Source organism: Triticum aestivum, chromosome 2D (genome assembly GCF_018294505.1).
Source record: "Triticum aestivum cultivar Chinese Spring chromosome 2D, IWGSC CS RefSeq v2.1, whole genome shotgun sequence".
NCBI lineage: Eukaryota > Viridiplantae > Streptophyta > Magnoliopsida > Poales > Poaceae > Triticum > Triticum aestivum.
The window spans coordinates 484,168,744-484,187,662 of NC_057799.1; the positions used below are offsets into that span (position 1 = coordinate 484,168,744).

At 46.6% G+C, this 18,919-nt stretch overlaps 1 protein-coding gene across 1 annotated transcript; it reads left to right on the plus strand.

Moving 5' to 3' along the window:
- Positions 1-13,923: 13,923 nt before the first annotated feature.
- Positions 13,924-16,631, plus strand: LOC123053985 (phenylalanine ammonia-lyase-like). The gene is made up of 2 exons (XM_044477617.1): positions 13,924-14,519; positions 14,636-16,631. The coding sequence occupies exons 1-2, from the start codon at positions 14,125-14,127 to the stop codon at positions 16,380-16,382; spliced, it is 2,142 nt and encodes a 713-aa protein (XP_044333552.1). The 5' UTR covers positions 13,924-14,124; the 3' UTR covers positions 16,383-16,631.
- Positions 16,632-18,919: the final 2,288 nt, after the last annotated feature.

Below are 18,919 nucleotides of genomic sequence, written 5' to 3' on the forward strand. Positions count from 1 at the left end.
GCGGCTCGGGCGCGGGGCGGGGTAGCCGGGCGACGGGGGTGGCGCGGGGCGGCGGCGGCTCGGGCACGGGGACAGTGCGGCCGGCGACGGGGGTGACGCGGGGCGGCGCGAGCGAGGTGAGGGGAAAGAGAGAGAGGGGTGGGGCGCGGGGCTGGCCTTTTTTAGTTAGGCTGAATTTCTTAGCTAGTGGGGTGGGGCCGGGGGGGAACGGCCGTTAGGTTGGCCACTTTCTTTGCCGTCTGCTAGGGCCGGGGGGAACGGCCGTTAGGTTGGCCACTTTCTTTGCCGTCAGACGGCAAAGAAAGTGGCCGTTAGGTTGTTCTCGTTAGTGGGCCACCCTCCCTCTTTGCCGTCTGCTAGCGGACGACAAAGCTTCTATGCCGTCTGCTAGCAGACGGCAAAGAGCTGGCTGACGGCAAACATGATCTTTGCCCTCAGCTCTTTCTTTGTCGTCAGTTTTCTGTAAGCTGATGGCAAAGACCTTCTTTGCCGTCAGCTAGCAGACGACAAAGAGCTGGCTGACGGCAAATATCCTAATTCCAATAGTGTTTATTTAAGCCAACAACCAAAATGGTCTCAAAAACATTTCTGGAGTTAGGCAGTTAGTTAGCTCTCATCGCTATCTCCTTGATTGGCATGGGCACCGGTTTTGTGTGCATAAAGGTGGGTGGGGGCGATCTAGTAGTTTATAATTGAAGGTCACTGAAAACAACTAGTTGTGATAATTTTGAGGAGTTTGCATATTTTTTGCTTCAGAGGAAACGTCGGGCAAACACCCAGTCTAACTAACTTTATTCAGCCTGAACTTGCGCAGATGTAAATTACATCTGAATTAATCTAAACTGCTTCACTCGTTCGGGAGAAACTGCTAGCACAACTCGAGTGTCCACGTGCATTTTCACCTCCAGAGATTCACATGCAGTGTGATCATATTGAGCATACTGATACAAGGCAGGGTTCTTGTCCTTGCGAGTCGTCGGATCAGATCCTCAACAATCTCTTTCTACAGACTGAAGCTCAAACAAGATTGTGCACATGTATGCACGCATTCGATCGACCCGTGTTTGTAAGAGCTGACTTCGCACGACCAACCACTTGACCACTTCAGACGAATCTGGTGGACACATACAGCGAGATGTAAACTTCACCATCATTAGTAATGTCAAGGAAGCAATTTCTGTCGCATGCGTGCACTGGCGGAGCTACGTGTTGTAAAAAGAGGCTGTGGCCCGCCCAGCCCATAGCAAGTGCAGTAGGATATTCAGACTAGACTAGGCCATGAATGCAAAACTATTGAGCTTTTCCTTCTATTGGCCCGCCCTTCTTTGCTACTAAAGCTCCGCCACTGCATGCGTGGTCATGGTGTGCACGTGGTGAACGACCATGACCAGGACGGACGCAGGACCAGTGTACACGGCCCGGGTTCCCCTCGGTGGAACAGCCGGAATCGAGGCTCAGGAGAAAATCCGAACGCCGCTTGCCGTGGAACGTGTGAATCCCTGAGGCTATAGGGCACATGCCTCGTCCGCGTGCAACGCGCGCCTCATCCTCGTGCGTGCAAACGCGCGCAATGAAGCCCGATCGCCATGCCTGACCGATCACTGATTAGGATGCCACATGCTGCAGCCATAGTCTCTCCACAGTTGAACTCTTTGGAGAGACTATGACTTGTCGTCGATGAGGGTGGGCTTTGCCCTGTGTGTTTCAGTCTATGGGAGTGGGACTTGGCCCTTGTTGTTCCGGTTTTTGCCCAGTTTTCCGTAATTAACTAGACAATTCTCTTCTGCTTAATTAATAGATGAGGCAATCTTTGCCTTCGTTTTGAAAAAAACAATTGAACTCTTTGCAGTGTATAAGATTCCAAAATATCTGCTCAACACAAGTCAAGTCTGTCCAGTCAAGTGTGCACCGAGGAGCGAAACTTCACACCGGAGGACCGGCAGTATGCATCAGAATGGCTTCACATTCAGACCGAAATATCCTTCGTCATTTGCTCATTTGGAGATGCAATTGCACGGACGACCAAGACGGGAACAAAAGCGGCTTTTCCGGATCTTGAGACGAAGCTTCAATAGATCAAGTGGAGTTCATAAATAAAGGAAGCAACAAATCCACGTGATTCTGATCATTGGCGTGTTTGTTTCCGTCGCGGGACTCTGTGACCGTGGGGGGACTGATCAGTGGACTAACTAATTCATAGGAAAGCAGCAGGAAAAGAAAAGGAAAATACTTTAAAATAGTATAGTACGTGGGGTTCTTCACAGCCCAAAACAGAGTACTAGTGGCCTAGTGATCATATAACGACTCCGTTGTACATAGCAGAACTCCACTTTCTTTAGCTAAACAAGCAGAACTCCACTTTCTTTAGCTAAACAAACCTATCTCCTTTTCGGTTTAAGATCTCCTTTCTGGTATACATGGTGCATGCAGCCGCCTTGCTTGTTTTAAATGTTTCAATATCGACGACAAAGACCATGATTTACATGAGTACAGTCTGCACGTTCGTAACTTCAGTGCAGCATTACCTCAAACAAAAAGCAAAAAAAAAAAGAACCCATAGTGTACGGTTACTCGAATTAGACTATCAATTACTCCCTCCGTTCCAAAATAGATGATCCAACTTTGTACTAAAGTTAGTACAAAGTTGAGTCATCTATTTTGAAATGAAGGCAGTAGGAGGTAAAAGCATGCAGCATGTGTATTTTATGCGGTTCGTGTGACGAGTAACTAATTAACAAACATGTTATAGACTGAGCTTGTCCGGTAGCTCCATCGTGCTGCCCAAGCTCAGTCTAACTAGGGCTTTGATTTCTTTTATTCATAGTTTAAATTCATTCCTTGATAAATATCCTTTCTCCTCCTCTTCATCTATCTTCCTCGGCTCCTCTCTAGAGAGTCGACCAGGGCTGCCCAGCCCGATCCAACGCCTCGTCCGAGGGCACTGCCGGCTCGCGATGGTTAGAGCATCTCCAGCCGTTCGGCCCCCCAAGGACTTGAAATAGCGCAGCCTGGGGGCGAACCAGCGGAAAAATCGACGTGGGGGGCTCGGGTTCCCAGCCGACTCCCCAAGGTCGCCCACCAGCCGCCGATTTCGGCCCACTTTCGGCGCAAATTGGCCCGATTTCGACGTGCCTGGGCACAAATTCAACATAAACTAATTTTTATCACAGAGTTCTTCACAGAAATCAATACAAATCAAGTAGTTCAACAAATCCATACTAATCAAATAGTTCAACAAAGAAAAACTCATATTTCATAACGCGTCGAGCTAGGCGTTGCCCTTGAGCCTCCATAGGTGCTCCACCAGATAATGTTGCAGTTGTTGATGCACCTGTGGGTCTCGGATCTCCTGACGCATATTGAGGAAGGCAGTCCAGGTTGCCGGTAGCTGGTGATCAACTTGGGCAAGAGGACCCTGCCTGTAATGTGGTTCAGTGTCAAACACTGGCTCTTTCTGCTCGCTCTCAATGATCATGTTGTGCAAGATGACACAACAAGTCATGACTTCCCACATTTGATCTTTCGACCAGGTTAGAGCGGGGTACCGGACAACAGCAAATCGAGATTGGAGCACACCAAATGCCCGCTCGACATCCTTCCTGCAAGCCTCCTGACACTTGGCAAAGTAGGAGTTCTTGCCTCCCAGCACAGGGTTTGAGATAGTCTTCACAAATGTGGACCATCTCGGATAGATGCCATCTGCTAGGTAGTATCCCTTGTTGTAATGCCGCCCATTGACCTCGAAGTTCACCAGAGGAGCATGACCTTCAACAAACTTGGCAAACACATTTGAGCACTGCAGTATGTTGATGTCATTGTGAGTTTCTGGCATACCAAAGAAGGAGCCAAAGGTCCTGTGTGGCCACTGCCTCAAGTACCACACTGCAAGCTCCTTTGGCGCCTTTGTACATCCCCTGCCAAGCAAATGGACAGTTTTTCCATGCCCAATGCATGCAGTCGATGCTTCCAAGCATCCCAGGAAATCCTCTCGCTGCATCATGTGCTAGGATCCGAGCAGTGCCTTCGGCATTGGGTGATCGCAAGTATTATGGTCCAAACACTCCCACCACTGCCCTGCGGAACTTGTACAAACACTCAATGGTGGTGGACTCGGCCATGCGTCCATAGTCTTCCAGTAAATCACCGGGAGCTCCGTATGTAAGCATCCTCATAGCTGTCGTGCACTTCTGGAGTGAGGTGACTCCAAGTGTGCCGGTGCAATCCTTCTTGCACTTGAAGTAGCTGTCAAACTCCTGGATGGAATTTACAATCCTGAGGAAGAGCTTTCGACTCATCCAATAATGGCGCCGAAATACTTTCTCACAGTGCAATGGAGTGTCGGCGAAGTAGTCGGTGTACAACAAGCAAGGGCCCTCCAGTCGATGCCTCTGCTTTGCCTTCTGTCGGCCCAGCGCCGTGGCTTTGCAGTGCTGGCGAATAGGCCAGCCAGAGAGGCGAGGACCATGAGGTGTTCTTCGTCCTGGGCGTCGGGATCGGCTTCCTTCTCCAGCAGCGCCGCGAGCGCCTCCTCGTCGTCCGAGTCCATCGCCGAGCAGACAAATCGCTGAACACCTGGCGGGCGTGGTAGGCGCGCAGCCGCCGGTATCACCGCTTGCGTGGCCAGAGCACCGAAAAAAGCTCTCCTAGGAGTGGGGTGGAGGTTTCCACGGCGAACCCTTTCTTTCTCGGCGGGGAAATGGCCTTTCTAGTTGCGGTGGGCAGGTGGGCGGCACCGGGATCGGCACGGCAGCAGAAGGGGTAGTGCGCCCGGGGGGCGAAACTGGACGTGCAAAAAACATTTTTCGCTTGACAGTGGTGGCCCATGAGCCATTTTCCCTTCCACCGGAGCCCCCAAGCGCCCCCAGTGCGCTGGGTTCGGCCTAGGATCGCAGGACCAAAAAATGGGCCAAACCGGCGGAAATCGGTGTCCTGGGGGCGCGACTGGGGGATTTTTTGGCTCTGGCAGGAAAAAAACACGCCCTGGGGGCCTGTTGGGGGCGCGAGTGGAGATGCTCTTACATAGAGTTGCTCGGGGTCCTCCATGTGCATATTAGGCTTTATATCCTGGTTTGGCATGATATGCCAGCCTCTAGCTTGCGAGCGGCGTCGCTTGGTGGTCGTTGTTGTCTTCTTCCTTGCCCCCATGGTGGAGGGAAGAGGACGGCGATGGATCTGACAGTGTCCCCCTTAGTAAGTTCGCTCCGGTTCTATGGTAAGTGGTGAACACTACTAGGGAAATGCTTATACACAGGAGCTTAGTAGTAGCGCTTTTTATAAGAGAGCGCTACTGCTAAATAATGGTAGCGCTTGTCACTGAAGAGCGCTGCTACTATTCATGTAGTAGTAGCGCTTTTGTTATAAAAAACGCTACTACTATAGTTGCCAACGGTTGCATGGCAGTGTAGGTATACTAGTAGCGCTCGTATTTAAAAAGCGCTACTACTATTGTACATAGCAATAGCGCTGCCCTCTGACGAGCGCTACTGTTAAATAGCAGTAGCGGTTGTTCCTAAGCAGCGCTACTACTACGATTACCTTATCCACACCCGGCGCCCCGCGCGCGTCCCTCACTCTCCCTCACACACTCACTCGCCGCACATCGCCTGTCGTCGCCGCCGTCGCCCGCCGTCGCCTGCCGTCGGCGCCGACTCCCCCAAGGTATCTGCCTCCCTCCCTCCCTCCTCCTCTCGCCGCCCTCCCCTCCCTCCCTCCCTCCCTCCCTCCTCCTCCTCCTCTCGCCGCCCTACTCTCTCCCTCCTCCCATGGCCCTCCTCTTTCCCCCCTCTCCGCTGGCGGCCCCCTCCGATCCTCCTCCCCCCTCTCCAGCGGCCCCCTCCTCCTCCCTCCTCCCTCTCCTGCTCTCTCCTCCTCCTCCCTCCTCCTTCCCCTCCTCCTCCCTCCTCCTCCTTCCTCCTCCTCCTGGCCTCCTCCCACCTCCTCCTCCCCCTTTCTGTAAATAGGTTTTAGTTTTTGTTAAATGTAGCTTTTTGTTTTTACTAAATGTAGGTTTTTAGTATATTTTGTTTTTAGAAAATTCGAATAAGTAATTTGAAAAGAATAAGTAAATGTAGGTCTTTTGAATAGAATAGGAAATTATAAGTAAATTCGAATAGAATAGGAAATTATAAGTAAATTTGAATAGAATAATTAAATGTAGCTTATGGAGTTTCACTAAGTCCTAAGATGACGATAATAATGTTTTTGTTTATATTTTGTTTTTGCATAAATCAAGGAGCCCCTGCATCATCCCCGCCGTCGTCCCCGTCACCGACCCCCTCCGACCTCGATTGAGGTGAGACCAGCCACCCCATGTTGTTAATTTAATTTAGGTATTTTAGGTGTTTAATCTTAGGATAATGTAGTATGAACCCTAGTTATGATCAAATCATGTTCAAAATGTAGGTTTTTAATTAGGTGTAGTTAATAGAATTTAGGTGTTTTAGGTGTCACATTTGTTGTTATTTTTTTAGTTAAAGCAATTATTCCCGCATCGACGTCGACGATGCCTATCTCGCATCCTCGTCGTCGACTCGGTGGAGGAGGCCTGCTTGATCACAGGGGCCATGTCCGGGACTGGGCTCCGCCGGGCTGGTACTGGGAGGTGCTACCTTCCGGGGGGCACAGCTTGGTGAGGAGCCAGCCCGTCGTTGACCCGAACCTTCTTTGGTGGCGGTCGCGTGGGCCAGTGATGGTGCGGAGGCTTGAGGACCCCGCGGAGGTGGTACGTCACCGTGTCAGGGAGGGGGACGAGCACGTCCGTCGCTACATGGTTGCGTTGGAGGGCAGGTTCGCCAATACCTGGCAGGTGCTTCAGGGATCTCACTGGAGCTATGATCCTGTGATGGTTCTTTCTCTTTGGGTGTCCACCGCCCGCGCCGATACCCGTCGTTCGCTAGGGTTTTAGCTGTATTACTGATGTTATATGTATGATACTATTCGAGATGTATTAGTGATAATATTCGACGATGTACGGACGAAAGAGATGATTTAGTTTTGCTTATTGAATGAATGCTAATTTGAATACTAATTTATTTTACGATTTGGTTTTGCTTATTGAATGCTCAAATTGGAAAACTACTCCATCAAGTTTGAATGCTTGCAGGTTACGCCTCCGAGTGGCCTATGTTTTGCCGGAGTGTTGATTAATTTCTGTTCCGGCAAATTTCAGGCGCTCGATGTGTCCTTTTTTAGCAAAGGTCATGCCGGATTTTTCCTTGAATTCTGGCATGACTTGTGCTAGAATATGTAGGAAATATCGAGGAGCCTGGATTTTCTAGAAAAATAATTAAACGACATTCTGGGTTGACTTTAAGTCTGTCGAGGCTCCATCACCGACGGTCGAAAAATTAGTGAGGGAGTGTATCCACCATATATGAGAGAGGACGAAGAATCCCAACTGTTGTCGCGGGGGTCATTTCTCCTTCTTCTCCGGGTGCTAGACCTTTTTTATGCACTAGGGGAAGGAGGAGTAACGACCATCACCGACGGTCGCAAATTTTAGAGAGGAATCAGTGAGTGAGAGTCTCCACCACATATGAGAGGACGAAAAATCCCGACTATTGTCATGGGGGTCGCTTCTCCTTCATTCCCGTGTGCTAGACATTTTGGTGTAATGCACTCGGGGACGAAGGGAGGAGCGACCATCACCGGCCGTCGAATATATACACCACGTGAGCTAAGAGTTTTCAAGAAAAGACTCGGCAAACCGATAGTCAACCCGTGATGAATAATAATGATATAATTTAGTTTTTGTAGTACATATTTTTAATTGTACAAGTTTAATCTTTGAATTATATGAACTAAGGAAATATCGTCATCGGACGACGAAAGTCTCCCGGAGTGCGACTGGTGCAACGACGACCGGGGTCTATGCGACAGGCCTCACTTGGAAGAAGGTCAGCGCTTCAGCATTAAGCTCCAGGAGACCTTCGATGTTGAAACGGTACGCAACGACGACAAGTGTTTTTTCATAATTAAGCATGACTTCAACTATTTTCATGTGTAATTTTCATCTTTTACAATTCGAGTAGCTTATCCCATGCCATGCAAGACGCTATGTCTTGGAGAGGATGGATTTTGAAGACCATGAAAATTTCAAAACAAAGAAAATTCACCTAGGACCCATCATGGTACGGATTTTGAATTAAATCTATACAATTCTGAGAGTGTAACCCATTTTGGTTGCACAAATTGGGAAGCACTTTGCAAGATGTATGGTTTTTATGAGGGTATGCTTGTCACCATGGATCTTGGTGATCCTGACATCGACCAAGACAATATGGACATTTGGGTCCTTGTTGATACGCTTCCAATTCTACCGCCATGTGAGTTTCTCAAACATAGTTATTAACTATTTTATATTATTTATTTCAAAATAGTTGACAGTTTATTTCCATTGACAACTTATTTTCATTCTTCAAACAATATGCGGAAGATGGTAGACAGAACCTACTACACCGATGGCTCTGAGTTAACTTATCATGAGAAAAATCATCTGGTCGCATTTTGTACTAATCTTGAGAATTACAATATCTATTATCAAACTCCTCCACATTATGGTCAATACGTGCCACCAGTGCACGTGTTGAACTATGGTAACATCCATGAAGATGCCATGGTAAGATTTTTTACTATTACGACATCCGTGCATCTTTTGCATAAATTCTTCTAAAAATGAACTACATTGCTAACTACGAAGTTATTACTATGTTTTTCAACAGATAATCCCCAATAATTGTGTGCCTCATCTGATGTATCAGAATGGTCGCCTTGATGTTTTGAACATACGACCAGGTCATCCTACGAGTCACACCTGTCCATATCGGATTTCTAAAACCAGTGAAGACATGAAAATCAAAGAATGGAAAAAATGTATGGACAGTCGTAAGGAGGTACTTGGAAGCAACATTGTGCGAAAGGCAAGAATTGGAGACAGGATAATCTCCATTCTCCATAATGGAGAGTCAGGGGCTATCTTGTTTTATGCTATTTACCTAAGAGAAGGTAGTATGTCCTAGCTAATAATACTCATGATCATGTGCTAAGAACAACTAAGTAGGATTGGTTAGATGACTATGATGATGATGTGGTATCGAGTAGAAGTTGTATGATCGATGATGATGAGTATGACTTGTTATTATGATACCAATGATGAGTTATTTATTATTATGATCGATGATGCATGGTGCTAAGTTGTTATATGAGCATGATGAGTTATTACATATATCAATAGGTGAAATGAACATGGATTAGATTCAAGTGGAGGCAACATGTGGTGCATGTCGAAAGTACTACTCTAATCCAAACAAGATCAAGCTCAGCGAACATGTTGCCTCCACTTGAATCTACTCCACGTTCATTTCACCCACTGTTATATATAATAATTAATCATGATCACAAATTCATATGATGAAAGTACTGTCTATAAAACCACAACGAAAATAAGCTGTATTTTCAAAAATACAGGAAAAGTTAGTAGCAGCGCTTTTCAGAATAAACGCTGCTGCTACTTGCTACTAGCAGTAGCGCTGTCCCAAGGAAAGCGCTACTGGTAACTAGGTATAGCAGTAGCGCTCCCTTTCCAGCGCTACTGCTACTAGTTAGCTGTAGCGCCTTAGTGGTAGCGCTGGTACAAGCGCTACTGCTAGCTTTAAAACAAGCGCTACTACTAGGGTTTTCCCTAGTAGTGGGAGGTGGTGAGGTCGCTATTTTTCTCTACCCGTCGAGGTGGCGACAAGAAGAGATGTGTCGGATCCAAGTGCTCCTTGCCTTGTTGCTATTCTGTTGCACTGGATCTATGCGACTGGCACCGGCTTGGTTGGTCCCTATGATACAGGACGTTTCCCAACTCACCTTGTTTTTGCATGAAGAACCAGATGCAAGGTGGTGAAGATGTTGTTGGGGACAGAGTGGATCTTCGACGACTGCTTTGGATCATCCTATGCATCAACTGCGTCAGTCGATGTTTGATCGATTCATACACGTGGCCGATTTGCTTGGCCAAGGGCGGCCAGTTTTCTTCCTCTCGACCACGATGACACAAGGGAAGTAGTGCATCCTTCAAGTAGAGATCATGGCGTGCTGCTGGGAAGACTTCATCGAACCAAGTGGTTGTGTACCAGGCGCCGACTAAGTTATGTGAGGAGGGTATTTTGGACCTAATTGCATTATGTATCCACGTTTCGAGGTCCTTCTCGTAAAGTACGGGGACTTGGTTGTCATTTCATTCTAGTTTGGGTCATGACATAAGATGCTATGTACCTTCGCTTTGATCAATGTAGCATTTGGGTCCTTTGAGACCCTTTTTGTTAAAAAGAATCATTCCTTACAATTTAAACTATGAAAAAAATCTGCAATAAAGCAAAAGGTAAAGAAACAACTTAACATGAAAATTTGAACATGAGGTTCACAACCAACTTAGAATGCTCTAATGGATGATGTGTGCCCAATTTTAAAACTTGACCGGCGGTCCAACCGGAAAAACCTGCAGCGGACCTCTTCTCTATTTTTTAAAGATGCTTTGGTCTTTAGCAAAAAATGAAAAATATTCAGAAAATGGTGTTTAAGACAAAAATAAACCTTTGAGCTCAAGCAATACACATTAGGCTAGCTACATTTGGTGATTTATTGAGGTAAAACATTTTATATGTATTTATTTGACCAGAGAGCAATATTATTAAAAAGATGGCTTAAATATTTAGGGTTTTCATCTCCAATGAACCAACTAAATTGATGGTCCGACCAGTGAAAATCTGAACTAACAACCGCATAGATTCAGTTTCCGTCCCATTTTTTAAACTATGGTTGCATGGTAGATATGCTCTTATGTTCACATCATAAGAACGTTATGGAGAAAGCTAGTAAATTTATTAGTTACAATAATTTTGATAACATGGATGCATGCACATGCAACAAAATAGCTATTTAATGACTTGTATCGAGGTTTATCTATGTAGTCCCTTCGTACCGGTACATAAGTCATCTTACAAAAAACAAATAATCTCAAAACACTTAGGCACAGTGCATTAACTTCCACCTCGTTTCTTGTTTCTTGACATGAATAAAAGAATCAACCAATAAGAGACGTGGGGTGTGCATGTTTTTAATGACTTGAGTCTACCTAGCAAGGCATGTAGTGGTCAGTTCATTGCATGCAATGGTAATAATTAGAAAATAAATATTAAGTTCTATCATTTTCCCCTCTACCTTGGTCGCATGCACAACGTAAGATGACTTATGCGCAGGTACGGAGGGAGTAGGATATATAGATTATAGTTAACACACATGGATGTCTAGTTATCAGTTGCAAAACATTCCTTAAGTTTGGGTCATACTCTAGCAGATGCACAAGCATGTTATAGACTGAGCTTGGGCAACACGGTGGAGCTACCGGACAAGCTCGAACGGTCGCGATCGCGACCAAGGAGCAAGAAGAGAGGGATGGGGGATTGTTTTTTGCGCCAGGAGCTAAAATATGAGTAATGCTACGTCCACGGATGGGTCAGGGGGGATTTACGGGATGGTCGACTGGGCCAGCACTTAAATTTAGTGTTTAATTAGGATAAGTTAGTTATTTAGGTCAATTACCAAAAAAAGTTATTTAGGCCAATAAAATTAGGACAAGTCAGTTTTTTTCCTAATTATCACCTAAATCTTCCATGAAACTTTGTTGGTGGAGGATTATAGCTAAAATATATAGAGGGTCTCTATCCATTCAAGAATGTATAGGATGAATGGGGAGATATCCTGAATGGATAGAGATCAGGTGATACCACCCTTCACATGCTACCATCATGCTCCATCTTTTGAAAAGTCATATTTAAATGTTTCACAAATTTCTGATTTTACATGTGGATGTGAACAAGACACATTGAGAAACAAAAGAGACAAATTTGGAATAAATTGTTTCAAAAAAGACAAAACATGAGTAGTGTTAGAAATAATACCATTCACATATGGATTTGTCTTTTTGTTTCTCAATGTATATCTGAATTTTGATCTGAGTTTTTTAGGGGTTATAGACATATGTTTTGTGAACATCCACGATTTTTTTATAATCTTTTGGAATGTGATTTAAAAACAATTTGGATCATGGGAGCATGTGAAGGGTGGTATAACCAGATATCTACCCGAAATGAAAGACATGTTTCAATGTCTCTTTGATTATTTTTGTAGAATAGAGAGCCATAGTGGGGATCTATTAGAGTGAGAACATGTAGTATTTGAACCCAACCTCACATGCTCTATAATGAACAGTAAAATCAAAAAATAAGTAAAAAATAGAAAAATTCTGACTTTTTGTGGTAAACATTGATGAACGCTTCAACTGCGTGCAAAAGTTTGTGATGAAATCACAGTTGAGTAGGTCTAGGCAAAAAGACAAAAATCAATGCTTTAAAAAGACTATTGTTGAAAGCATTTTGGAGCATCATTTTTTTCAGCCCTCCGCAATTGTCATTTCATAATGAAAAATTGCATCCAGTTAAAACATTCATCAATGTTTATCAAGAAAAAAACTCATAATTATTTCAATTTGTTTACTGTTATTTTGGATTTTACTGTTCTCTAGGGAGCATTTGAGCTCAGATCAAAAGAGCACGTTTTGCTAGAATGACTCCGTCTTCTATATATAGATAAAACTTTAGACGGTGAGGGGGTTAAGATCTGCTATACAATTATTATTTTGCGGGATGATACGAATTTGTAGTAACTGTGATTTACCAATATCTTTTTTTGGAAAGAAGAGGCAAAAAACTTGACTCATTTATTAATTAAGAGAGAAGTAATACAGAGGATAACCAAGAACTCAAAAATAAAACGGTCGTTACTCTCCCGTCATCAAGCTACTCAACGGCTTCACCCCGCGAGAACCCAAAGCTTCGCCTCGTTCTTTAAAATGTAAGGGCCTCTTTGATTCATAGGATTTTGAAAACGCGGGAATAGGAAAAGTGTAGGATTAGAGTAGCATGCCCACGTGAATCCTATAGGATTAGCAAGGAGTGTTCGATGCCATAGGAAAATCAAAGGAATTGTAAAAAGAGCTTGTAGTGGATGTTAGATTTCCTATGAAATGTAGTACAAACTATTCCATAGAAAAAATTCCTATGGGATTCAATCCTATGAATCAAAGGACAAACGTAGGAAAAAATCCAAAGGATTTCAATCCTTCAAAAATCCTATAGAATTCCTTTGAATCAAAGAAGCCCTAAAAGGTGATTTGCGTTGGCGTAGATTTCTTTCGAAAGACCCTCAAGTTTCTCTCATTCCAGATTGAAAGTGATGAGCATCACAAGGGACGCCAATGCCTTGCTACGGTGCAAAAAAAATGCCTTGCTACGGTGGCAGTTGAGTCCACGAATCACCCACGGAGTGATAAGCCCATCAGGAGGGGTCGAGGCTATCGAGACACGAGACCCAACCAAGCTTTGATCAACCTCCAAACACACGTTTCAGACAACTGAAAACATATACTCCGTACCAACGTATAGAAAAAGGTGAACCTCCCAGAAAAAAATGGTATTGTCATCAGTCCATACCAACGATGCCCATAGCAAAGTTAGATTCCTCGGAAGCAAGATTGAAGAAACAAACAGCATTGCATCTTAGATAACTTGGAATGAAGATGAACTCGGACAACGAAGTCAGCAGGGCAGATAGCCCTCCGTGCCACCAACCGCCGTCCCCCTCGCGCGACGCGCACCAACCAGTTCCTGCTTTGCCCACGTCGACCCAGTCCGGCTGCCACAAAGCCGCCACCGCGCGTAGCCACCACCCCCGCTCCGTGCGCTCCCGTGGCGAGGAGCTCCGCACCAACCAATTCAGTGGTCAACCTCGCCGTCCAGGTCTGCACCAACCCACTGCCTCACACCTACCTACTACTCAGCCGCGCCTGCGCTGCCTATTTAATCCCTTGCCTCCCTCCATTCCCCTCCAAGAAGAGCCTCAGCTTCATCTGCAGCTACAGCTCCTCTTCGACACACGTCTTTTTTCAGGACACACATCAATTCCATATACACATACACCTGCCCACTTCTAGCTAGCTTGCTTTCAGAATCCAGATACACATACACCAGCCGGCGTCCAGCTAGCTCACTTGCGAGCTGTAGTACGTCGCTGCATATTCCAATGGAGTGCGAGAATGGGCAAGTCGCCGCCAACGGCGATGGCTTGTGCGTGGCGCAGCCGGCGCGGGCCGACCCACTGAACTGGGGGAAGGCAGCGGAGGAGCTCTCAGGGAGCCATTTCGATGCGGTGAAGCGGATGGTAGAAGAGTACCGTAAGCCGGTGGTGACCATGGAGGGTGCCAGCCTGACCATCGCGATGGTCGCCGCGGTGGCTGCCGGCAGCGACACCAGGGTCGAGCTCGACGAGTCCGCCCGCGGCCGCGTCAAGGAGAGCAGCGACTGGGTCATGAACAGCATGATGAACGGCACCGACAGTTACGGTGTCACCACCGGCTTCGGCGCCACCTCTCACCGGAGGACCAAGGAGGGCGGCGCTCTGCAGAGAGAGCTCATCCGGTACGAATTAAACCGCCGAAGAAGTTCTACTTCTACTTCCTGTTAAGCACTTCTGTCATGTGTATGAATTGAGTTTATGGAAGCCTTATTTTTTCGTGTGTTGTTTGCCTGTTCAGATTCCTTAACGCTGGAGCCTTCGGCACCGGCACCGACGGCCACGTTCTGCCTGCCGCGGCGACGAGGGCGGCGATGCTCGTCCGAGTCAATACCTTGCTCCAGGGATATTCAGGCATCCGCTTCGAGATCCTGGAGACGATCGCCACACTTCTCAACGCCAACGTGACACCATGCCTACCGCTTCGGGGCACGATCACCGCGTCGGGTGACCTCGTCCCGCTTTCCTACATCGCCGGCCTGGTCACCGGCCGCCCAAACTCCATGGCGACGGCTCCGGATGGTTCGAAGGTTAATGCTGCGGAGGCATTTAAGATCGCTGGCATCCAGCACGGCTTCTTCGAGCTACAGCCCAAGGAAGGCCTTGCCATGGTGAATGGCACGGCAGTGGGCTCAGGCCTTGCATCCATGGTGCTTTTTGAGGCAAACGTCCTTAGCCTCCTTGCTGAGGTCTTGTCGGCCGTCTTCTGTGAGGTCATGAACGGCAAACCGGAGTTCACCGACCACTTGACCCACAAGTTGAAGCACCACCCCGGGCAAATTGAGGCTGCTGCCATCATGGAGCACATCCTTGAAGGCAGCTCCTACATGATGCTCGCAAAGAAACTCGGTGAGCTTGACCCACTGATGAAGCCAAAGCAAGATAGGTATGCACTCCGCACGTCGCCGCAGTGGCTTGGCCCTCAGATTGAGGTCATCCGTGCTGCCACCAAGTCAATCGAGCGGGAGATCAATTCCGTCAACGACAACCCACTCATCGATGTCTCGCGCGGCAAAGCTATCCATGGTGGCAACTTCCAGGGCACGCCCATCGGTGTGTCCATGGACAACACCAGGCTTGCCATTGCTGCGATCGGCAAGCTCATGTTTGCCCAGTTCTCGGAGCTAGTGAACGACTTCTACAACAATGGTCTGCCTTCCAACCTTTCCGGTGGGCGCAACCCAAGCTTGGACTATGGCTTCAAGGGTGCCGAGATTGCCATGGCCTCGTACTGCTCCGAGCTCCAATTCTTGGGCAACCCTGTGACCAACCATGTCCAGAGCGCGGAGCAACACAACCAAGATGTCAACTCTCTTGGTCTCATCTCCTCAAGGAAGACCGCAGAGGCCATTGACATATTGAAGCTCATGTCCTCGACATTCTTGGTCGCGTTGTGCCAGGCTATCGACCTCCGCCACCTCGAGGAGAATGTCAAGAATGCTGTCAAGAGCTGCGTGAAGACGGTGGCTAGGAAGACACTGAGCACTGATAACAATGGCCATCTCCACAAGGCACGCTTCTGCGAGAAGGATCTTCTGCTCACAATCGACCGTGAGGCCGTGTTCGTGTACGCAGATGACCCCTGCAGCGCCAACTATCCCCTCATGCAGAAGATGCGTGCAGTTCTTGTGGAGCACGCCTTGGCCAATGGTGAGGCCGAGCGCGACGTGGAGACGTCGGTGTTTGCCAAGCTTGCCATGTTCGAGCAGGAGCTCCGTGCAGTGTTGCCAAATGAGGTCGAGGCCGCCCGCAGTGCCGTGGAGAATGGCACTGCAACACAGCAAAACCGTATCGCCGATTGTCGGTCGTACCCGCTCTACCGGTTCGTGCGCAAGGAGCTTGGAACAGAGTACTTGACCGGGGAGAAGACGCGGTCTCCTGGCGAAGAGGTGGACAAGGTGTTCGTTGCCATGAACCAGGGCAAGCACATCGACGCGCTGCTGGAGTGTCTCAAGGAGTGGAACGGCGAGCCCCTACCTATCTGTTGAACAGAGGATCCAGGAATGGAAGAGCAGTTGCTTCAGATTTCAGAAGGCTCCAGTGATTATACTGTTTTTTCATTGTAATTTCTAAAAGTTGATGTTTGCAACGTTCTTCCAGAGCTTCCAATGCCAAAGATTGCAATTGCATGACTTGGTAGTGTTGGGTAGCCGGTAGAACTTTGTTGATGTAAGTTATAAAAGGGTACAGTGTGTGATAAGTTTCCATGATAAATATACTGGTTCAAGAAAGTAAAACTCGTGCCTTCCAGAGCTGCCAGTGGTAACTCCGTACTTGCTAGTTCCATCAACACTGTACGAGGCCGTCTCTGAGTTCTCAATCTTGCATCTAGTTTTTGCAGTTTCAGTACTCTGCTCACTAAGTTCAATCTAGACTTTAGTATAATGACTAACACTGTATTATTCACCTATCGTACTACCGCATACCTCTTCATACAATGTTTCGATTGTTAAAGTAAGATACAGGAGGGAATGTCACATGAATGAAGATCCTAACACCAAAACCATCCTTAATTTACTGCTCATCTCAGGATGTCCATAACCAAGGCACATACACATGAAGTTTCTCTGCGCTTCTGAAGATCGCACTATTTTTTCAGTTCTAGTCATGCGTCGGCAGGAAACGTATATGGAGATTGTAAGGTTGCTCACGCATGTGGCGCGTATTACTACTCCTTTTGGCGCGTGCACCGACTGTCCACCGTATCCTACCGACGTATGTATAATGTATGTCCGGCTGCACCGGCCGGCCACCGTATCCTGCCAACTAACGCGTTCGTGTTGGATGAAATGAAGGTGTCAACCAGCTGTGTCCTGATCTCGAACTCGATAGGAGAAACAGAAAGCAGTCAAGTAGTCGTCTTCAAACGCGGTAGCGTGTCGGAGTACAGAGTTGATCGTCGACAGAGTACATAATTAGATATGCTAGATGCTCTCCCTGCAAATCGCTGATACAACGATGCCTGACGATTGCGTTGTTGTTATTTGTTGCTTGTGTTTTTTAGGGAATAGGCTTCAGCCAAGCTTTATTATAAGCTCGTGGTTCAGTACACAGTGTAGCAGAAGAGAGAAACCAAGGAGATTCCTAGTTTTACATAACAGGCGTGCAGAAATAGAGGAGAAAAAACAAACTTTCAGGAACGGTAAAGACTAGCTCCTCAACATACCTCACACGAAAAAAATAGAAAGCAGTAGCGTCACTGGTTATCAATTTTTTCCCTCAAGCTGTTGTTTCAGCCTGACGACGCCCCCATCGAAATCTGCTTCAAGTTTCTTCTTCCATCGTTGCTCAAGTTTTAGCACAAAGTGGATTAGAAGGCAAGCATACAAAATCAGAGAAGGAAAGCCCGCAAGAAAGATGAAAACGAGCTCCCCAACATATCATCCTCACATATAACTCCCCTACAAGATAGCACAAGAAAAAGCAGCTGTGTCATTGGTTGATTTTGCTGAAGCACTTGTTGTAGCTTGACGCCGCCGCCATTCATTTCAACCTAAAGCTTCTCCTTCCACCGTTTTCTCCAATGCTGCAATTGAATGATAACCTTGTAAGTGACATCCGAAGGACAACGGATAGCTTGGCCTCAAATATGAGAACATCGCGGGCTAGCCACGTTGAGCGGAAGAACAAAGCCAGATCAACATCCGCGTCCCGAAAACTCCCCTATAGATTCAAAGCCGTAGCACAGCGATTGTCATGGCGCAAACAACACCAGCTGCACTTCTGATTCGGTAGACTACTCATTGGTTCTAATAAAAAGAAGTTAAAATGGTTCCTACGTAGTAACACAATCACTGGTCGTTGTTATCTTCGTGGTGGCTAGTTCCGCTTCCGTCCACAAAATATGATGGCTTCTCTGAATTCTCAGTCTTGTACCCACTTGTTCCTATTTAAGTGTTCTATTTACCAACTTCAGCCTGAAATGTAACAAATGCACATAATACATAACAAAAGCACATAATATGTTGTTCTCCTAACTTGGTGCTATTAACATATTTTAGATAGAAGATTCTCATTTCTTTGTTGGTGGCCGAACACAAATAATTTCTTTCGTCCATAAAAATGTTCACTAAACCAAATATCATGTTCACATGTAATTTAAAGGGCACTCAAAGGAAGCTAACAAGATGAAGTGACATACATGCCTCGCTAAAACCCCGCCCTCATGTATCAAAGATCCCTCTCATATATGATTAAGATTTGAGGAGAAATTGAGGGAGTAATATTTTGGGGTTATGTTAGGGGTGCAATTACAGTTGGTAGGATTCTTAAGCACACTCAACATATGCAGTTGAGTTGTTCATTCAAGGGGAAAATGCAGTTGTTCGTGCATGCATGGGAAACTGATGCATGGTAAAATGTTAGCAAGTCAATGGTCAACAACTTGAATGCTGATGATTTGGTGGTGGAGTTCTTGGCAACCATAGGTCAAGCGGAATATTAATATCCTCGCAGAACAAGTCTAACGTCAACAAAGATGAGGTCGAAATTAGGCAATTGCCGGTCTTACGTCTTTAGCACCCAG